A 16,416-nucleotide genomic window follows, 5' to 3' on the forward strand; every position below is an offset into this window, starting at 1 on the left:
TGTGAATGGACGTGATCATTTATTATATAATATACTATGAAAACACCAACTCTTTCTTTGTTCCCTCTTAGAGATTCCCAGAAGAAATAATGATGCCAAGGTCAGAAAGTGCCGTGCAACTTGCAAAGTGTTTAAAAGATGGAAAGCACGCTGAAATACAAATCATTATTTCTGCAGTGTTTTCATGTCCTTTACATCATTATTCACCTAGATGGTGCGGAAAATAAGTTTGTAAACGTAAAGCTCATTATAGTGTTCCTCTCACTCACATCAGAGGGCGTCTACTTTTCTCAGTCGGAAACAAACAGGGCCCTTGGTTTTACATTATGTATGTGAAGATGCCAGAGCACCTATACACAGCTGCAAGTCAGCATATTTCTACCTTATCATTTACCGGGATATAATGTTGCTTTCACATCTGCTGGAGAACTGCAAATATTCTCAAGTCTTTCCTTACAAAATACAAAAATAATATACAGTTTGCACAATCGTCCACATCCTTTTCAGAGATATCTGCTCCCGCCTACATCCACTTTGCAACTTCACCAGATTCCTCGCATTAAATTATCTCCAGTTCTTCGTTTACAATTTCATAAATATGGATTTTTCTCCGTCAGCAGTGGTTTCACAAATAATGTTGCTGTGGGAGAAACTTCTGTGTAGCAATGCAGTGGGAGTCACCGACTCATGAAGGAGACACGGGGCAAGCTGGAGCTTTGATGGCAAACACTGATGGTTTATTTGGAGTTACGGCCGGAGAGTTGACAAGACAGGTGGTGTGTCACGAGTTGACACAGCGGTTGCCAAACCAATTCTGAAGAACTCTTTCTGTAGCTCGAGGTTTTAACTAGTTCGGAGTGTAATAATCAACATTCTTCATCAGTGAGACTAAAGCATTATGGACCCTGAATCTAACTAGAGCTCTCGTCCATAGGAAAGAATGTGCGTCAGGGAACCTACGTCCCTGAACAGTAAACTACCTCATGGCGGCTTGTGCTCTGTCATAGACTGGCAACAACAATGCGCCCAAGCTGCTCCTCCTTAAGAGAGATAGCAGCAATACCCAAGGCCATAGACCCATGCCATGAGAAAGGAGACAGTGAGAGGAGAAAATGATGAACTGTGTCAAAGGTTGAATACCTAAGCAAATTATTTCAGTTGCAACCTACTGTAGATCAACAGACACCAATACAGAATCTAAGGCTACTTCCAAATATTATTATGTCTCGTTCATTTGTGCGACTTATGAAAAGCACAGCTCGTGTTTCCCTGCAGCAGTTCTCTAGGAACCAAATACTTCACCACTGATTTCTTTTTCCCCACCCATCTGTCAGTACAGATGTGCGTCAGCTTGTAGCTCAGTGAATAGGGAGTCCTTCAACAAGCAGGACACATTAGACAAGCCCCCTGCTGGAGTGACCTTGAGCAAGATATTTAATCCCAACAAGAAGGTCATACAGCTGTAAATGACCTCTTGACCGCTCTGCGGAGGCTGAAAACAATGTAGAATGTTGTCTTCTTGCAGTAAACTGTTATACTGTAGGTCTTATCTTTTCTGATTCCTTTCAAATAATTGTGATGGTGTGCGAACACAGCAGGAGAGACAGGAGAGAACAAAGCTGGCCCAATTATTTCAACTCTGCAGAGTCCCTCTCATTGCCCTGAAATGTAACTCTTGAGGGAATTGTATGTACACTCATAGGTGAGTCATCAAAAGCTCAATACAAAGTGTTAACTAGACATTGCATACTTTAGATATTCTAAACAATGAATAAACAGCTGGAATGTTGCGCAAAATGGAGACCAACATTAAAAAGGTTTGAAGATGTGAGATATTCTTTAATTATAAAGGCAATAAGGAACACTAACAGCAAGGTGCAGTTGACCTTTTGAATATAAAATGCCATTTCTTCATAATTTCATCCTTAGGCCTTTGTGTGAAATTCTGCATGATAAGTGTTTGAATTCTCGCATTATGGCCAGAAACTTGTTTTGTTAGGATAAAGTGATGTTGAGCTCTGATCTTTCAAAACCAAACTCAAGTAACAAAGTGATGTTTGTGCAACATTTTAGAAAATAACTCTTTCCTTTCATCCTGCGTTTACGAGAATGGGACGGAATGATCGATAACTCAAAACATTTGGGTTAAAAACTAGGTTTCAAAGCAATGTAGAAAACGCTAATTTAATAGTAATTTTAAAGAAGTATAAACAGGGGAAGCAATGATCCTATCCCATGTAATCCCTCCATCAAAGAGTTGAATTGTAACTGATGTACAGTACTAATAGTGACATATGATATTTTCTTAGCGTGAGTAAAAAAGGTCCTTGTCGGATCTACATGACCTGAACACTGTGTTTAGTTCTAAATCACAAAATCCTAATTTGACATTGGACTCTTTCAGACATACACTTCCCTAATCTCTTTTTTCTCTGCCATATTTGTTGAAACATTCAGGAATAAAATATGTTAAGCCCTATCCTAAGAAGTATTTTTCAACCAATTACATGTGTACCCAAATGCACCATTTGGTTGAAGAGTGCCTCTTTGTTATAATGCTGATAAAACAGGTGTTTATGCACCACATGTTTTTTCTGGTAACAGACCTCAAGCTGGAGCTATTAAGATCACTAAATATCATCACATGAATGGAGAGATTGAACATATTTCTGTTCAATGTTTGCAAAACAGACACACCAGGTTTCTATGAGACACCGGCAACATGACGGTAATAATTTCTGACTTATAGACAGCGTGCAGGCACGGGGCAGAAGAGCTTGATTGAATGAGCTAAATCAGGCAGCCGTAGGTAATCTATCCTCATTACCACCGGCATCCCTCACACAGCCTTGGCTCCATAATTATTACGTGTATTTAATCCCCACTTTGAGTGCTCCACCTGAGTGTCCCCTCAGCGATGGTGTTAAGTAGGGAAAGGTGTAAAGCAGAATTTAAATAGAGGAAGATGAAATGGAACTCTTTTGCCCGGAAAAAGCTTGAGGGTTGTTTTGATCTCCCCTTAGAGACCATAAAAAGAGTAATAAATGTCCTACTTTGCTTGCTGTAGGATAGCAAAGCGCTACTTGGCAATGGCAGAAGCGACCAAATGTGAATAAAAGGGGATCATTTTATGAGAGACACTGTATTGATGTCAAAATGACGGTCCAGATTAGTTACATAAACCGTAATAAAGTGCACCCATTTGCAACGTTTGAAAAGAAACAGACCCAAAAGGAGCTTTCATGATTTACTAAATCTCTCTCTGTCACCCACTGAGCCAAACAATACGCCGCTACGTCAGCAGGAGATTATTCCCTCAATTTCCCTTACTGATAATTAGCTTCCAACAGACTGACCATTCTATTTAGTTCCTGATTAAACGGGTCCCTTCACTGGATGTTAATTGATGTCACTTATTCACAGCCGGATAATTTGGCCATTGGGCTGTCTAAGTTTGGAAAATTGGCTTCCTGCCAGACATTTTATTTTGAGTGATTATGGGCACATACAGTATGTGATGTGTTTAATGATACCCTAGATTTTAGCCTTGCATCTTCTTTTTGTCTTCTGTTTCTATTGCAGTTATGTTATGGTATTATAAGATGTGAGATGGAGGGAAAATAAATTGCATTTGGTTGAGGGTGCAGTGACCTGATAAAACTCCGTATGAGTACAAATGCACACTAAAACACGTGTGTTTGTGTAATTAAGCAATTTTTATTTGAGTAAAAACCGTGGAAAAGTTTGTAAACTTGAAAAAAAAAGCACAAATGGGATGGAAAGGGATTCAATTTCAGTTATTACTCTAGTGATTTTGTCATGCTGTTATTTGCTACGTTTCTATAATTTTAACCACGTTTTGTGTCTTCTGCAGTGGTTTAATGGCATTTTTGGAAACATTGGAGCTATCCACTATAATTACCAACAGTAATGGATGAACATATTACAAAGCATTACTTAAAGGGGACATATTATGCTAATTTTCAGGTCCCTATTTGTACTTTGGGTTTCTACTAGAACATATTTCCATGCTTTAATGTTAAAAAAAAATACATTATTTTTCTCAAACTGTATGTAGGAATATACCTGTATTTCTCTGACTGAAATGCTTTGTTTTAGTGCCTGTCTCTTTAAGACCCTTAATAACACATTCAGCTTGCTGTGATTGACTCAGACTGCAAGGAATCTGGGTGTGACCCTAGATAACAACCTGTCCTTCACTGCAAACATCGCTGCTACAACCCGTTGCTGCAGATACACGCTTTACAACATCAGGAAGATACGTCCCCAGCTGACTCAGAAAGCGACGCAGGTTCTGGTCCAGGCTCTCGTCACCTCACGCCTAGACTACTGCAACTCCCTCCTGGCTGGTCTACCTGCATGTGCCATCCGACCTCTGCAGCTCACCCAGAATGCAGCGGCTCGCCTGGTCTTCAACCTTCCTAAATTTTCCCACACCACTCCGCTCCTCCGCTCCCTTCACTGGCTTCCGGTAACTGCTAGAATCCACTTCAAGACACTGGTACTTGCGTACCATGCTGCCAATGGATCTGGCCCTTCGTACATCTAGGACATGGTTAAACCGTACACCCCAGCGCGTGCACTACGCTCTGCATCAACCAAACGGCTCGCTGCGCCCTCGCTGCGAGGGGGACCCAAGTTCCCATCAGCAAAAACACGTGGGTTTGCTGTCCTGGCTCTAAAATGGTGGAATGAGCTCCCCATTGACATCAGGACAGCAGAAAGCCTGCACATCTTCCGGCGCAGACTGAAAACTCATCTCTTTCGACTCCACCTCGAGCGATATAATTACTAACAAAGAACTGCTAACAGAGCACTTATATACTAATAAAGGACTGGCTTATCTATAGCCAGTTGAGTAGCACTTGAAATGTTTGGCTCTATGAAACCTGATGTACTTATATGATTCTGTTTTCTTCAAGGTTGTGTCTTCCTGGTCGAATGTACTTATTGTAAGTCGCTTTGGATAAAAGCGTCAGCTAAATGCAATGTAATGTAAGGATTGGTCAGGGTTTTCTGGCTGTCCTGTTACAACATTGCTACTCCACTATTTACCTATAAGTGTGTAATTGTGACATTAACTTTAGGAAGGCATGACGGCTCATTGAAAGGAATGGTTTCTGAATAGGGACTGTGTGCATTTTCATTTGCGTCTTTATAAAGCAACTAGAAGACATGCAAATGTAACATTTTACTTGATAGGATTCTTAAAATGTTAGAGCTGTGTTAAGCTAGTGGCGCGCTTGTTTCTGTTGTATACTTGCTGTAAGATTTTGAACAAGCCAAATTCCCAAGTCAAAAGAAAGTGCACTAAATGGGTCATAAAAGATAGCAATCGAAACTGGGCTTGGTTCATATTGAGTTCAATCCCTTAGGAATATGATTGACCTCAAATTATTTTAAAAAAAACATTACATTACAGTCTGCTGGATTTATTTGATAAAAATGAAATTGTATTGATTCCTGCAATGGCGGGGACAGTACCTCTTATCAGGCTTGGTTACAGTCGGCAGTTGGTCATCGTTGAAGACTGAATTAAGGGCTCGGTGTAATCTCTGGAAAACAAGAAACACATCAGCTATTATTCTGATGTTTAATCGGAATATGACATGCAGTGTGTGCAAAAGTAGAAAAGTGGAGTACATTGACATTCTATTACGGCTACTTTCATTCACTCACTTAAATAATCAGACTCATGGTTATTTACTTAGTAATGATCCAAAGGGTGCTTCACTTTGTTCTAAATGTGTGTGTGTGTGTAGTACCTGGCTCGTGTGCAGCCAGTATCTGAAGCGTGGCTCCTTGACCCTCGGGATCACCAGCTTGTACACAATGTGTTCTGCTACTGTGGTCACAAGAGACAAAACCACGCCCACACAGAGCATCACAAACAGACCGGAGAAATGCTTTATTCCCATCTGCAGCGTCTGGAGAGAAGAAAGATAGAGACACAGAAAAAGAGATCAGTTGTGCAAATCTGTTTCTTCTTATGAACAGTTGTCTTTAAAAGTCTGGGAAGTATCACAAATCTGGGACTTAAAATGATACAAACTCCCTCAGTACTGTTACTAGGAACATTTACCCCAGTTTTGTGTACAATTTTGAAGTACCATACCTTCATTTTTCTGTTGTAAATTACTTTAATTTTGTCTACTCCACTTAATTTCAGAGGCCATTTTTATACTTTGTACTCCACATCTAAATTACTTTTGGCACTAGTTACTTTGCAGATTTACATTAATAAGGCAACATGTAAATCCACTGATATATGTTAATGCATGTGTTAAGCTACCCAGCGGCATATGGGCGGCGTTTGGCACAGTGAGTTGTGCGCAGGTGTTCGGATCAGGTTCAAACCCCACTGCAGTCAGCATGTCGTTGTGTCCCTGAGACACTTAACCCCAAATTGCTCCTGTGGGGATTGTCCACAGTATTGAGTATGTAAGTCGCTTTGGATAAAAGCGTCTAACAAGTAACATGTAATGTAATGAAGCAATTCAAATTGGCTAACACTTATTCAAACTGCATTAGTGTTATGTACACATTAATGCATGCTTTACTGTATATAACATATACAATTTTGACATGGAGAGTATCTTTACTTTCTGTATTTAAAGTACATCTTTATGCTCACGTGTTTAACTTCTACTTGAACACGATTTTGAATGCAGGACTGTTTCTTGTAAAAAAAAAAAATGTTAACCCTGTACTGGTACTTCACTGAATAAAGAATATCCAGCCCTTATGTTTTTGCTGCATTGTGGTAAAAACACAAAATAAAACATTTGACATAAAGTGAATATCTTTTATTTATTGTAATAAAAAAGTAATTTCAGAAAAATACTGACATACAGCATGTGTTTTGGCATCCTTATCTTAAATAAGCACATGTTGTTTTCAGTAATAGGTGTGACATTTGCCTTTGGATTGTGTATGAGAAAAATGATTCTCGAGCTCATGATAATACTACTGTAATTATATTTTGTATGTCTGAACCGGGTGATGTATTCAAGATAGTTAAAAATCCCTAAGCTGTTTCACCAGCAACTAGAAGTCATCGGCTCCCATTCTTTTAAAAAATCCCATTAAAAACATCTTGCACAAACAAAAAGCTGAATTGACATTTGTATTGAATCATATACCCATTATTTGAGTAGAACACCACAAACACTAAAGCTGCAGTTGTTCAAATGTTTTTCCAAAAAAAAGTAAACTTTTGCTTTCAACTCAGTCATTATCAGAAGGTAACAACACAATGCAGTTGAAAAAGTGAGGAAACTTAGAAGGGAACAAGTTAAATAGTTTGTGCACAATGCTTAATTAGCATTGTCTTTTCCAGAGAGTAACACTAAATAGGATATAACAGTAGGAGTTTTATTTGAACTCACTGTGACTTTCCTCAAATCCTGCTATACTAAGAAAACACTTCTGAAAGACTTACACTGCGATATCACACTTCCCCCCCTCACATCTTAATTGGCTCTCATTCCATTCTAAATGTGTCACCATGGAGAAAGCTCTGGGAAATATACGACCAGTCTACAAGTTTGGCATCTCCTATTGTGATATTACACTTTTCTTAATTAAGTGCCGGTTGCAGTTACCGCAGATGTACATTCTCATATCAATCTTTTTGTTAATGCTGAGTATGGAGCAGCTCCTGATACAGCAGCAGATGCAATGATTGCATTATAAAGTCATGCTGGTAACAAATACAAAATAAAATACATGATGGATTAAATTCGTCATTGCAGTATTGTGACTTGGCAAGCTGGCTGTAATGACATTGTGGAGAGTGGGAGCTGATGATTTAAAGTCAGGAAATACAGACAGTAGTGATATCTGACGGCCGGGGAAGACATTTTCAAGTCAGGAATACAAATAAAAAGGACAGTGGTATTATCCTTTAACATTATGACAAGCTTACTGAGGATACATGACATTTTTCTAATGTAATGCTCCAGTGTAAGTTATTGTGCGCCAACCCACTCACAATGATGGGCTTCCTAGGATCAGCTCATTTAAGCACATATTCTACTACATTTCTTTGGCAACACACTGTCTCTTTTTACTGCATGCAACCATATAAAACCATTATTTTTCACAGTGATCTTATAATTTGAAAGTCCACCGCATACATTTACTGCAAAAATCTAACATAAAAATCATAATTTCTCATCCCTTTGATCACAATGTATGTCTCCGTAATGTTAAGTGTGGCCCTCGTTAATGAATAATATGTCATTTATTGGTATTGATTTTATTACGCAAATTATTTGGGGCGACAAAGAGGTTGGCGAGCGCCAGTGAGGTTGGCTGCCGTCGGTGAAGCCAATCCATCAGATTTTTCATCTTTTCAGATTCACAGGCTTTCTGCTGGAGGGGTAGCTTTTATAACAATGAATACAAGTACAAAAAAAAAAATGCTGAGCCGGACTAAACTGAGCCAGCCTGCTGCTTACTGCATATTTTGTTCTCTACTGTAGCTTGTTTGTCTAACTGCATGTTGCTCTTGCTCTGTTGTTGTATAGCCTGAGGTTGCTTATCGTGGTTTTGTGCTGGACTGCTAGTCATTAAATGCAATGCTTGTCTGTAAGAAATGGCAGATGTCTTTTGTAAACATGTTTTGCTTACAGTCAATGTTTTGGACCAATGACACCAGATCTTCACCCTGGAGACCGCTGTTTGTGTCCCATGTGAAACCTGAAGTCAAGTTTGGCTTATTAGTTACGTAATCCCATACAAAAGAGGCCCTTTTGTGTTTTTGGTGGGTTTCCCTTTCTTTTAGTGTATAGGTTTCTGTGCATGTAAATGGTCTGCAAAGGCTGAAATCACAAAGTGTCTTCCAGAGGGATTGTCTCTCTTCCCCCTGCCTGAAACCAATCGATATGACTCCTTTGTTTACTGCCGTAAGATAATGACATTACTATGGAACACTCTAGCTTCTATTGGCTAGCACACAAACACATGCAGTGATATACTAAGAGGACATCTCTAAGCTGTTGACCAGTCACAACAGAGCCGGCCAGCTAACCAATCAGAGCAGACTGGGCTCTGGTTTCAGACAGAGGGTGAAAAGAGGTGCTGCAGCACAGGCAGTATGAGAAAAATAAAGAGCTTTTTGAACATTAAAGCATGTAGACATATTACAGTAGAGGCATCAAATGCAAATATGAATCTGAAAATGAGCAGAATATCTACTACTTTAAATAAGGCTTATTTTGTATTCAATGGAAACAAATCTTGTTTCCTAAGCTTAACAAAGTGGTGTTCCGAAGGCTTACTAATCGCTCGTGATGTTGGACTTCATAAATAATTACCTTTCTGTAAGATATCATAAAATCCTTTGTATGAGGATACGTTGACCTCCTCCCCTCAAGGAGCTTTAACCAGAGATAAGAATGTGTTCTTGTTAAATAAAAGGTGAAATAAAAATATATATTATAAATATGATCAAGTGAATGTTTGCTCTCATATTTTCCAGTGTTCATTTTGACAGCACATTGTAAGTCTGACAAACTGCTACTCAGTTGATTCAATTGAATATAACATATTCTAGATAACTTATTTTACAACACTATCTATAATATGTGCATATACAGCAACTCACTAATATAGTTGTATCTCAAATTAAATGTCACGCAGGTGAAATAAAATACTGGTCAAGCAGTTTCTTCTGCTGTCAGCGGAGGCATGATGCTGCAAAATGAAATGTACCTCGAACAATTTAGATGTCTGCAACTGTAGATAGCATCTGTAGCAAGTCTAGCTGTCACACAGAGAAGAAAAACTGGTTCCCTGAGTTTGTGTACTGCAGTGTTCCACTTCTGCTCATATGAGAATATGGTTATTTGCATGTATCCTAATTAAACATGTAAATGAGCAACCAGCATGGCGTTATGTGCCTTTGCGACGCACACTAGCTAATGAAATAAATGAATGAAAATGTGGCAGAGGGATGTGTTTTTTTGGGAGTGAGTTTTAATTAATGCTTGATAATAGTGAGTGTGCTGTCGGCAACCAGCTAGAAGCACTTTTGGGGATTCCTGGGTCACAGCTGGGCGGAGAGACGGCAGCTGAGAGAGCTAAGTGCTCGGTAATAGCAAAAGGGAATGGACTGCAGGGCCAGGGATGTATTGGACTGGAGTTTTGGAGACAAAGTTAGCATGTGGAGGATTAGGGGCCGGGCTCTGAATGAATAAAGAGGTTGTTCAGGCAGTGCAGGGAAATTATTCTGAGATACCAGCCAGGAGAATGGTAAGGTATGGACACTTTTGAAAAAAAAAAAGATAAATAAACAGACTCACTAACCAATGGAATAGGTGCAAATAAAAAGTGGTGTTTCAGTTGGTATCATAGGTTTTTTCTAAATCCTGCTATGTATATCAAAGACTATCGATCTAGTTTAATGCTGCACAAATCAATATTCTTATGTAAACAAAGGATTCAATTACTTTTTGTAATAGGTAAAAAAAAAATGTGTAGAGAAATGCATCCAGTTCCCCTCAGCTCTGCAGTACTTTAGTTGTAGTGTCTTTCAGCTTATTTTTTCAGTTTTCCAGCTCACAACCTTTCTGTTTTTACATTGTATTTAGGACAATAAATATACAATATTTTCAGATTGCCTTTTCTGTGTGGCGTTCAATTATACTTCATATATAGAGTCTGGTAAGCAACTTGAGATGTAAGGTCGAGTGTTGGACAAAATGTCTATGACTGCAAGTAACCAGTTTACAAGCTAATACAAAACGTAATCATCATCATGACTGCCGATAGGTTCCAGAATTGCATTTGGCCAATCTTGGAACACAGAATGGATTTTTTTTTTACCTTAAAGCGTAATTGACACATTTGTTTATGAGACCAGGCTGGTAGTTGTATATAAGAGGGGTTTATGTTCCTACCTCAGTCACAGCAAAGCTGCGCTTTCCACAGGGCACAACCTTGTACCATTTGTCATGCAGCGTGTCCATGAAGCCATCAGACTTGTACTGACTAACAAGCTCTGAGATGTTGGAGGTGAGTGGAGAATTCTGAGGGAGACCGATTCCATAGCCTGCCAATAGAAACACACACAAACATACAATGTGACTATTCCCCTGTCACAGCTGCAATATCCTGTTAACTTCACCTCCATGCACTCTCATTATATTCTTTCAACCGAAAAAAAGAACAGCTGAACAGAAAGAAGGGAGAGTTTTTACCCTCACAATTCTCACTTGAAAAGAAAGCAGTTGCTTTACATTGTCAATAAATCTCAGAATTGTTTGCATGCCAGGGAAGTTTGACAAATCCAGCATTACAGAAGTACCTCGCCTTGGTAGGAGGTACACTGATTGATTTGGATTGTATCCTGGAGGCTTAAGGGTGCATTAAGTAATTAACAACAACACAGGAATCTGGGACTGTGGTGGCCTGTAATGGAAGCAAACGCCATGGGAACATCTTCACAGTGGGAGGAAGAAGCCTGCTAAATGGACCCAGAGATTAACAGTAGACAGTAGAGGATCTAAGCTGTTGAAAGCAAGAAGATTAACTGCTGTGGAAACGTCGAGTGATTGATATTCTTACATCTAGGGCTTTAGAAAATGCCTATGGTCAGATCAGTCTATATCTTAAAATATGGGAACATACAGTATTGTCTAACCCTAACCCTAATTTGTCTCATTTAAAGAAGCCATACGTTACCTTCTATTGCAAAAGGTTTCCCGACTGTTAGTGTCTTACATTCTGCGTCTATGGAAACCTCATAGTCCAGCAGAGCTTTATCCATGATGAATGCATCCAGTCTCTGAGGATCAGCCCTGTAAATACAAAGCAAGGGAATATAATGGGAGTGTAGAACAAAATTACTTTTTGGTGCCTGTTGAGCTGAAAGTTCAAAGGTCCTGGAGCTTTAATAGTTTACTAACCAAACCACATGCATCTTGTTGGACTAATTGTTGCACATTTCAGGGTACAAACTTGATGCATGTATCCAGTCATTCCATCAAAAGAGTGAATTATACCCTTAAGTTTTATGACGATCTGATCGGTGGCATTTGAGATGTTTTTGATGGATGACTGGATAGACAAAAAAGACAGATGAACCATCGGTATCCACTCTCCCAAATACATAATGGTGACAGAAGAAGCCATAACTCTCTCCATAGCAACATCTTAGATCTTCTGGGATTGACATTTTAAAACAAGCTTCTCGAAAATTCACCTTTAAAACCTACTGGGATTGAAAATTGAATTCATTTATTTATTTTTGGTCATCTGTCTCCTGTTTTGTGCTATCAGTATTATATTTTCTGTTTGTGTCCTCATGCTACACTTCTAACCTCAGAGTTAGTTTAAAGAATAAAAAAGGATGGTTTTGGTAGGGTCTTGAACTTTTCATTTTAAGAATAGGGTCAAGTTAAATGGGTAAACAGCCTGGTGGGGGGTTATTTATGTTGTGTCCAATAAATCATTGGTAAGAAAGGAAACAAAAAAGAGAAGTAGAGCACGACAAATTAAAAATAATGTTTGAATGAAGTGTTCTGCTTGAGGGGTTTGGGATCTTCACAGGGCAGTTCACCAAATCACTGTAAATGGGATGTAAATGATTCAACAAACTTCTCTCAACTTCTGGTTCCCCAAAACTGGTCTTATGCTAGTGCAATGACTGCCTGTCTGCCAGTTTCTGCCAATATACTCTCATTCCTCACTCCAAGTCTGTTATACTGAGGCAAGATATTAATTCACAAGACTCTCAGCGAGGCTTTTACAAATCAACCCTTTACTGACAGGTACAGCCTACAGGGACACAAATGCTGCAAAGCCTTTTTTCAAGATTTTTTAGCTTTTTATCAAGGACGGCACTTGGAAATCCTCTGCTATCTTCCACCCAAAAGCTGGCTGTTCATTATTACAGGTTGAATTAAGCTGCAGCTTATATCCTTGGTCTTTCCACAATAGTACAGTATTGATGTTATGTATTTTATTTTCAGAAAACTACCTTGACATCCACCAATTACCCGACCAGTATGGTTAAAACATGACGTCCACCTTATTCTCTTCCTGTAGAAATGCTTGTAAAAGTAGCTGAATCATGTATTGGCAATAGCATGACATTAATGGAAAACTAAACTGGTGACAGAGCACATTATTGTTTAAGGATTTTACTTAATACAAAATGATGTGGGAAACAGCAATTTAATTTATTTTTTAAATGCAATGCATGTCAGGGAAAAGTCTTCACATCACAAGGTAAGTAAGACCTGTTAGCACCTAGGTTAACAAACCATACAATAAACTGTTCTGTTTCAGATGTGTTCTTTTTTTAAGAGACTGTATTAAAGGAAATAAAAGCAGCAAATTCTAATATCGCTGTCACTTTAATAAGCTAGCAACAACAACACAAACAGTTTAATGGCAGCTAACGCTTCAGTGATTGCACTTCTTAAAATTCACATTTATACAGCGGACACGCTGCAGTTAGGCAAGGCAAGGCAAGTTTATTTATATAGCACTTTTCAACACAAGGCAATTCAAAGCGCTTTACAAAAAATGAAAGAGATTAAGAAAATGGCATTTAAAATCAGTAGTTAGTAGTTTTTGTTTGTTTAAATGACTGGTTGGACATGTTCATTAAGTCAATTCAGAATGGGGACATGGTTTCCAAGAATGGGAACCAAGAGAATTGCAAGAACACCTCTTTCATTCTGAAAAAATCACAACTAATGGTGGATGAGTCATCAGCATGTAAACAAAATCCAAAACTTGTCACAGGGGCTCAGAGAGAGTGGATACAGTGAAAGGAACAAAAGGCTTGCAAGTGACTGATGAGAGGAAGTGGAAACAGGTGGGAGAGTGGGTAGCAGCAGGGTTAACGGGGAACGTGGGAACAGGTGTGCAGATGGGTGGAGCAGTCAGCTGTTGGGGAAATGCAAAGTGGACATTTGTGGAACATTTGAATAACCTCAAATAATTCCGGAGATATCATATTTACGAGAATGGAATGGACGGACAAAACCAACATTATCCCCACAACCAATACAATTCAAATGTACATTTGAAGAAACTATAAAGGTAAGGCTTCTCGTAAAAATAAAAGCACTTTAAACACTTGTTTGGTTTGTTTCTCATTCTGTCTGCAGAAAAAAAAATACTGGTCTGATGTTTATGAAACTCAGTTTTGCGGTCTAGCGTGGGCCAAGAAGGAAACCCATTAAATCTTGGAGTGGATCCGAAAAACACATGCAGATACAAAATATTTTTCACTTAAGGATACATCCTTGGCAGATGTCTGCAAGTGCCCTTCTGGTTGTACATATAAAGGTTACCATAGCAATATAAAAACATATTTTTCATTTATTTTAACCAATTCATGAATATTTAGTTAGGTAACCACATGGAGTAACATCACAATGCAGTAAAATGGGAGATGCATTGTACTACAATAACAGAGGCTTCGGTCTATTGTATGATTATGTGATATGCCTTGTCCCTCTGGTCGTAAACTCTGAGAACAGGGTATTCAAAGCTGCACTGCGGCATATTGTGGGGAACAAGACATTGTTCCCCACTTGTAATTATCTAAAGATGACATTTCCCCCCTTGAACCCTCTAATCAATAAATCTTGTTTCATCCATTCAAATTGTGCCCTTCCCAGCCAGGGCATTGCTTTCAGCTGCCTTCCCTCACTTTATTCTGCTTTGCTCCGCGGGGATACCGGTGGAATGTCGAAGCAGCTTAAGATGACAGCAGTGGCAGGGTAAGGAGGAATATGAGTTCTGAATGCAGATAGGCCAGCTGGTGATGGGGGATGACATTTCTACTTTTTTTAGATTTGGACTTTTCTTTTACAGTGCAGTGTGTGGACATTGTCTTACTTGAGATTATGTATGCCATCTGGTGTTGCCGGGACATTGTATCTTCTCATGTACTCGTGCATCTCAGGAAAACTCTTCTTGAGGTAGTCCTCCGCGCTGCTTTCTTTAACTGTGGCGAATCGGAATCCCTGAGAGGGATGGTGCAACTGCAGGAAAGAAAAAATTAACCAAGATGTTACGCTTAGAATGCTGTCAGAATCTTTTAGTACTACTTTTCATTTTAGTCTGTTGTCTCTCTAAACTTCAGTTGGCATTTTTTATTCTCGAATGCAGCAGGAGTCCTTTATACTTATACTTCTTTTGTTTTCTGACTCTAAATATACCTGCACTGTTGGTATTCAAAGAGTTGGTGAGTTGACAAAAAAAATGTAGTTACCTTACCCCATTTGCCCTTACAAAGTATGTTTAATTAAATAATCAATTTCCTAATTTAAGTTTTAAAGTTAAAAACAACCGCTCTTCTGAAATGTTCAAAAGATAACAAATACTGCAGTCTGCCGTTTTATTAAGTGGATCAGGGACATTTTGCAAGAAAAGGGCCTCAGCCTTGAGCAAACAAATTAAATCTAGCCAATTTCAAAACCCTATTTTTAAACAGAAGATTCTGTCAAAACATTTCTAAACCTCTGGCAACCAAAACGTGAACTTTATTTACCAAAACAAATTAAAAAACATATAAAAAGAAGAACTGTATTTTGATTGAATTAAAGCCCTGACTACGTATTTTTCTTGCTAGTGAAATATTAGTGACAAAATAAGGAAATTAAAAAAATATCTCCAGGTGAACATGAATCTGCTCCATCAGGACGGGGTGGTTGTGCAATGGGGAGATAAGTCTGACTATGGGTTTAATTAGATTTGAATATCAGTGACTAAACCACCCAAATTGTCATCAGATTGGGATTTCAATGTTGCTCAATCCTGATTGGTGCAAGGAAGAACCTTACATCATCTTCTTCTAACTTTAAACCAATGAGAGGACCGCAGAGAGAAACAGCCCCAACACTTTAAATGTCAGCTTGAGAAGCATCCATTGTTTGTAGAGTTGCACATCTCTGTACCTTTGGGTCATGTATCCCTGACAGTTGTTCGTAGGTCTTCTCCCCGACCATGACGGCAGCTAGGTTAGCGGTGTAGGTGGACAGACAGAACAGACAGAAGATGGCCCAGAGGTTCATCAGCAGGCGGCCTGTCCAGCACTTTGGCGGCTTGATGGCCACCGTTCTCCCAAATAAAATGGCGTAGCACACGTTGAGCGCCGAGGAGAAGGAGAAGACCCGGTCGCGGTTACGTCCACGTGGGGTCATACCAAACGGGCTGAACCACTCATACAGGGTGAGGAAAACAGCGGTGACGTGGAGTGAAACGAAGATGCCGAGCCACATGGACCAATGGAGAGGCCACATGAAGGCACCGATGGGTGCAGCTGTGTCGCGTGTACGAACCTGGGCATGGGGAACACAGGATTAGAATAGAATAGAAGAATAGGGGGGGATGAAACCCTCTTTAATGGTCACACATGCAGAGCACACA

General features: G+C 39.3%; 1 protein-coding gene across 1 annotated transcript in view; it reads right to left on the reverse strand.

Moving 5' to 3' along the window:
- grin3a (glutamate receptor, ionotropic, N-methyl-D-aspartate 3A) overlaps nt 1-16,416 on the reverse strand; it is a 48,111-nt gene that overhangs the window by 5,007 nt on the left and 26,688 nt on the right. Inside the window, exons 4-9 of the mRNA XM_034229296.1 lie at nt 15,945-16,328; nt 14,884-15,029; nt 11,710-11,825; nt 10,926-11,077; nt 5,787-5,948; nt 5,506-5,576 (exon numbers count right to left, since the gene is read on the reverse strand). Of these exons, the coding sequence (XP_034085187.1) occupies nt 5,506-5,576; nt 5,787-5,948; nt 10,926-11,077; nt 11,710-11,825; nt 14,884-15,029; nt 15,945-16,328 (1,031 nt within the window). The remainder of the gene's footprint in view (nt 1-5,505; nt 5,577-5,786; nt 5,949-10,925; nt 11,078-11,709; nt 11,826-14,883; nt 15,030-15,944; nt 16,329-16,416) is intronic.

Source organism: Gymnodraco acuticeps, unplaced genomic scaffold (assembly GCF_902827175.1).
Source record: "Gymnodraco acuticeps unplaced genomic scaffold, fGymAcu1.1, whole genome shotgun sequence".
NCBI classification, from domain to species: domain Eukaryota; kingdom Metazoa; phylum Chordata; class Actinopteri; order Perciformes; family Bathydraconidae; genus Gymnodraco; species Gymnodraco acuticeps.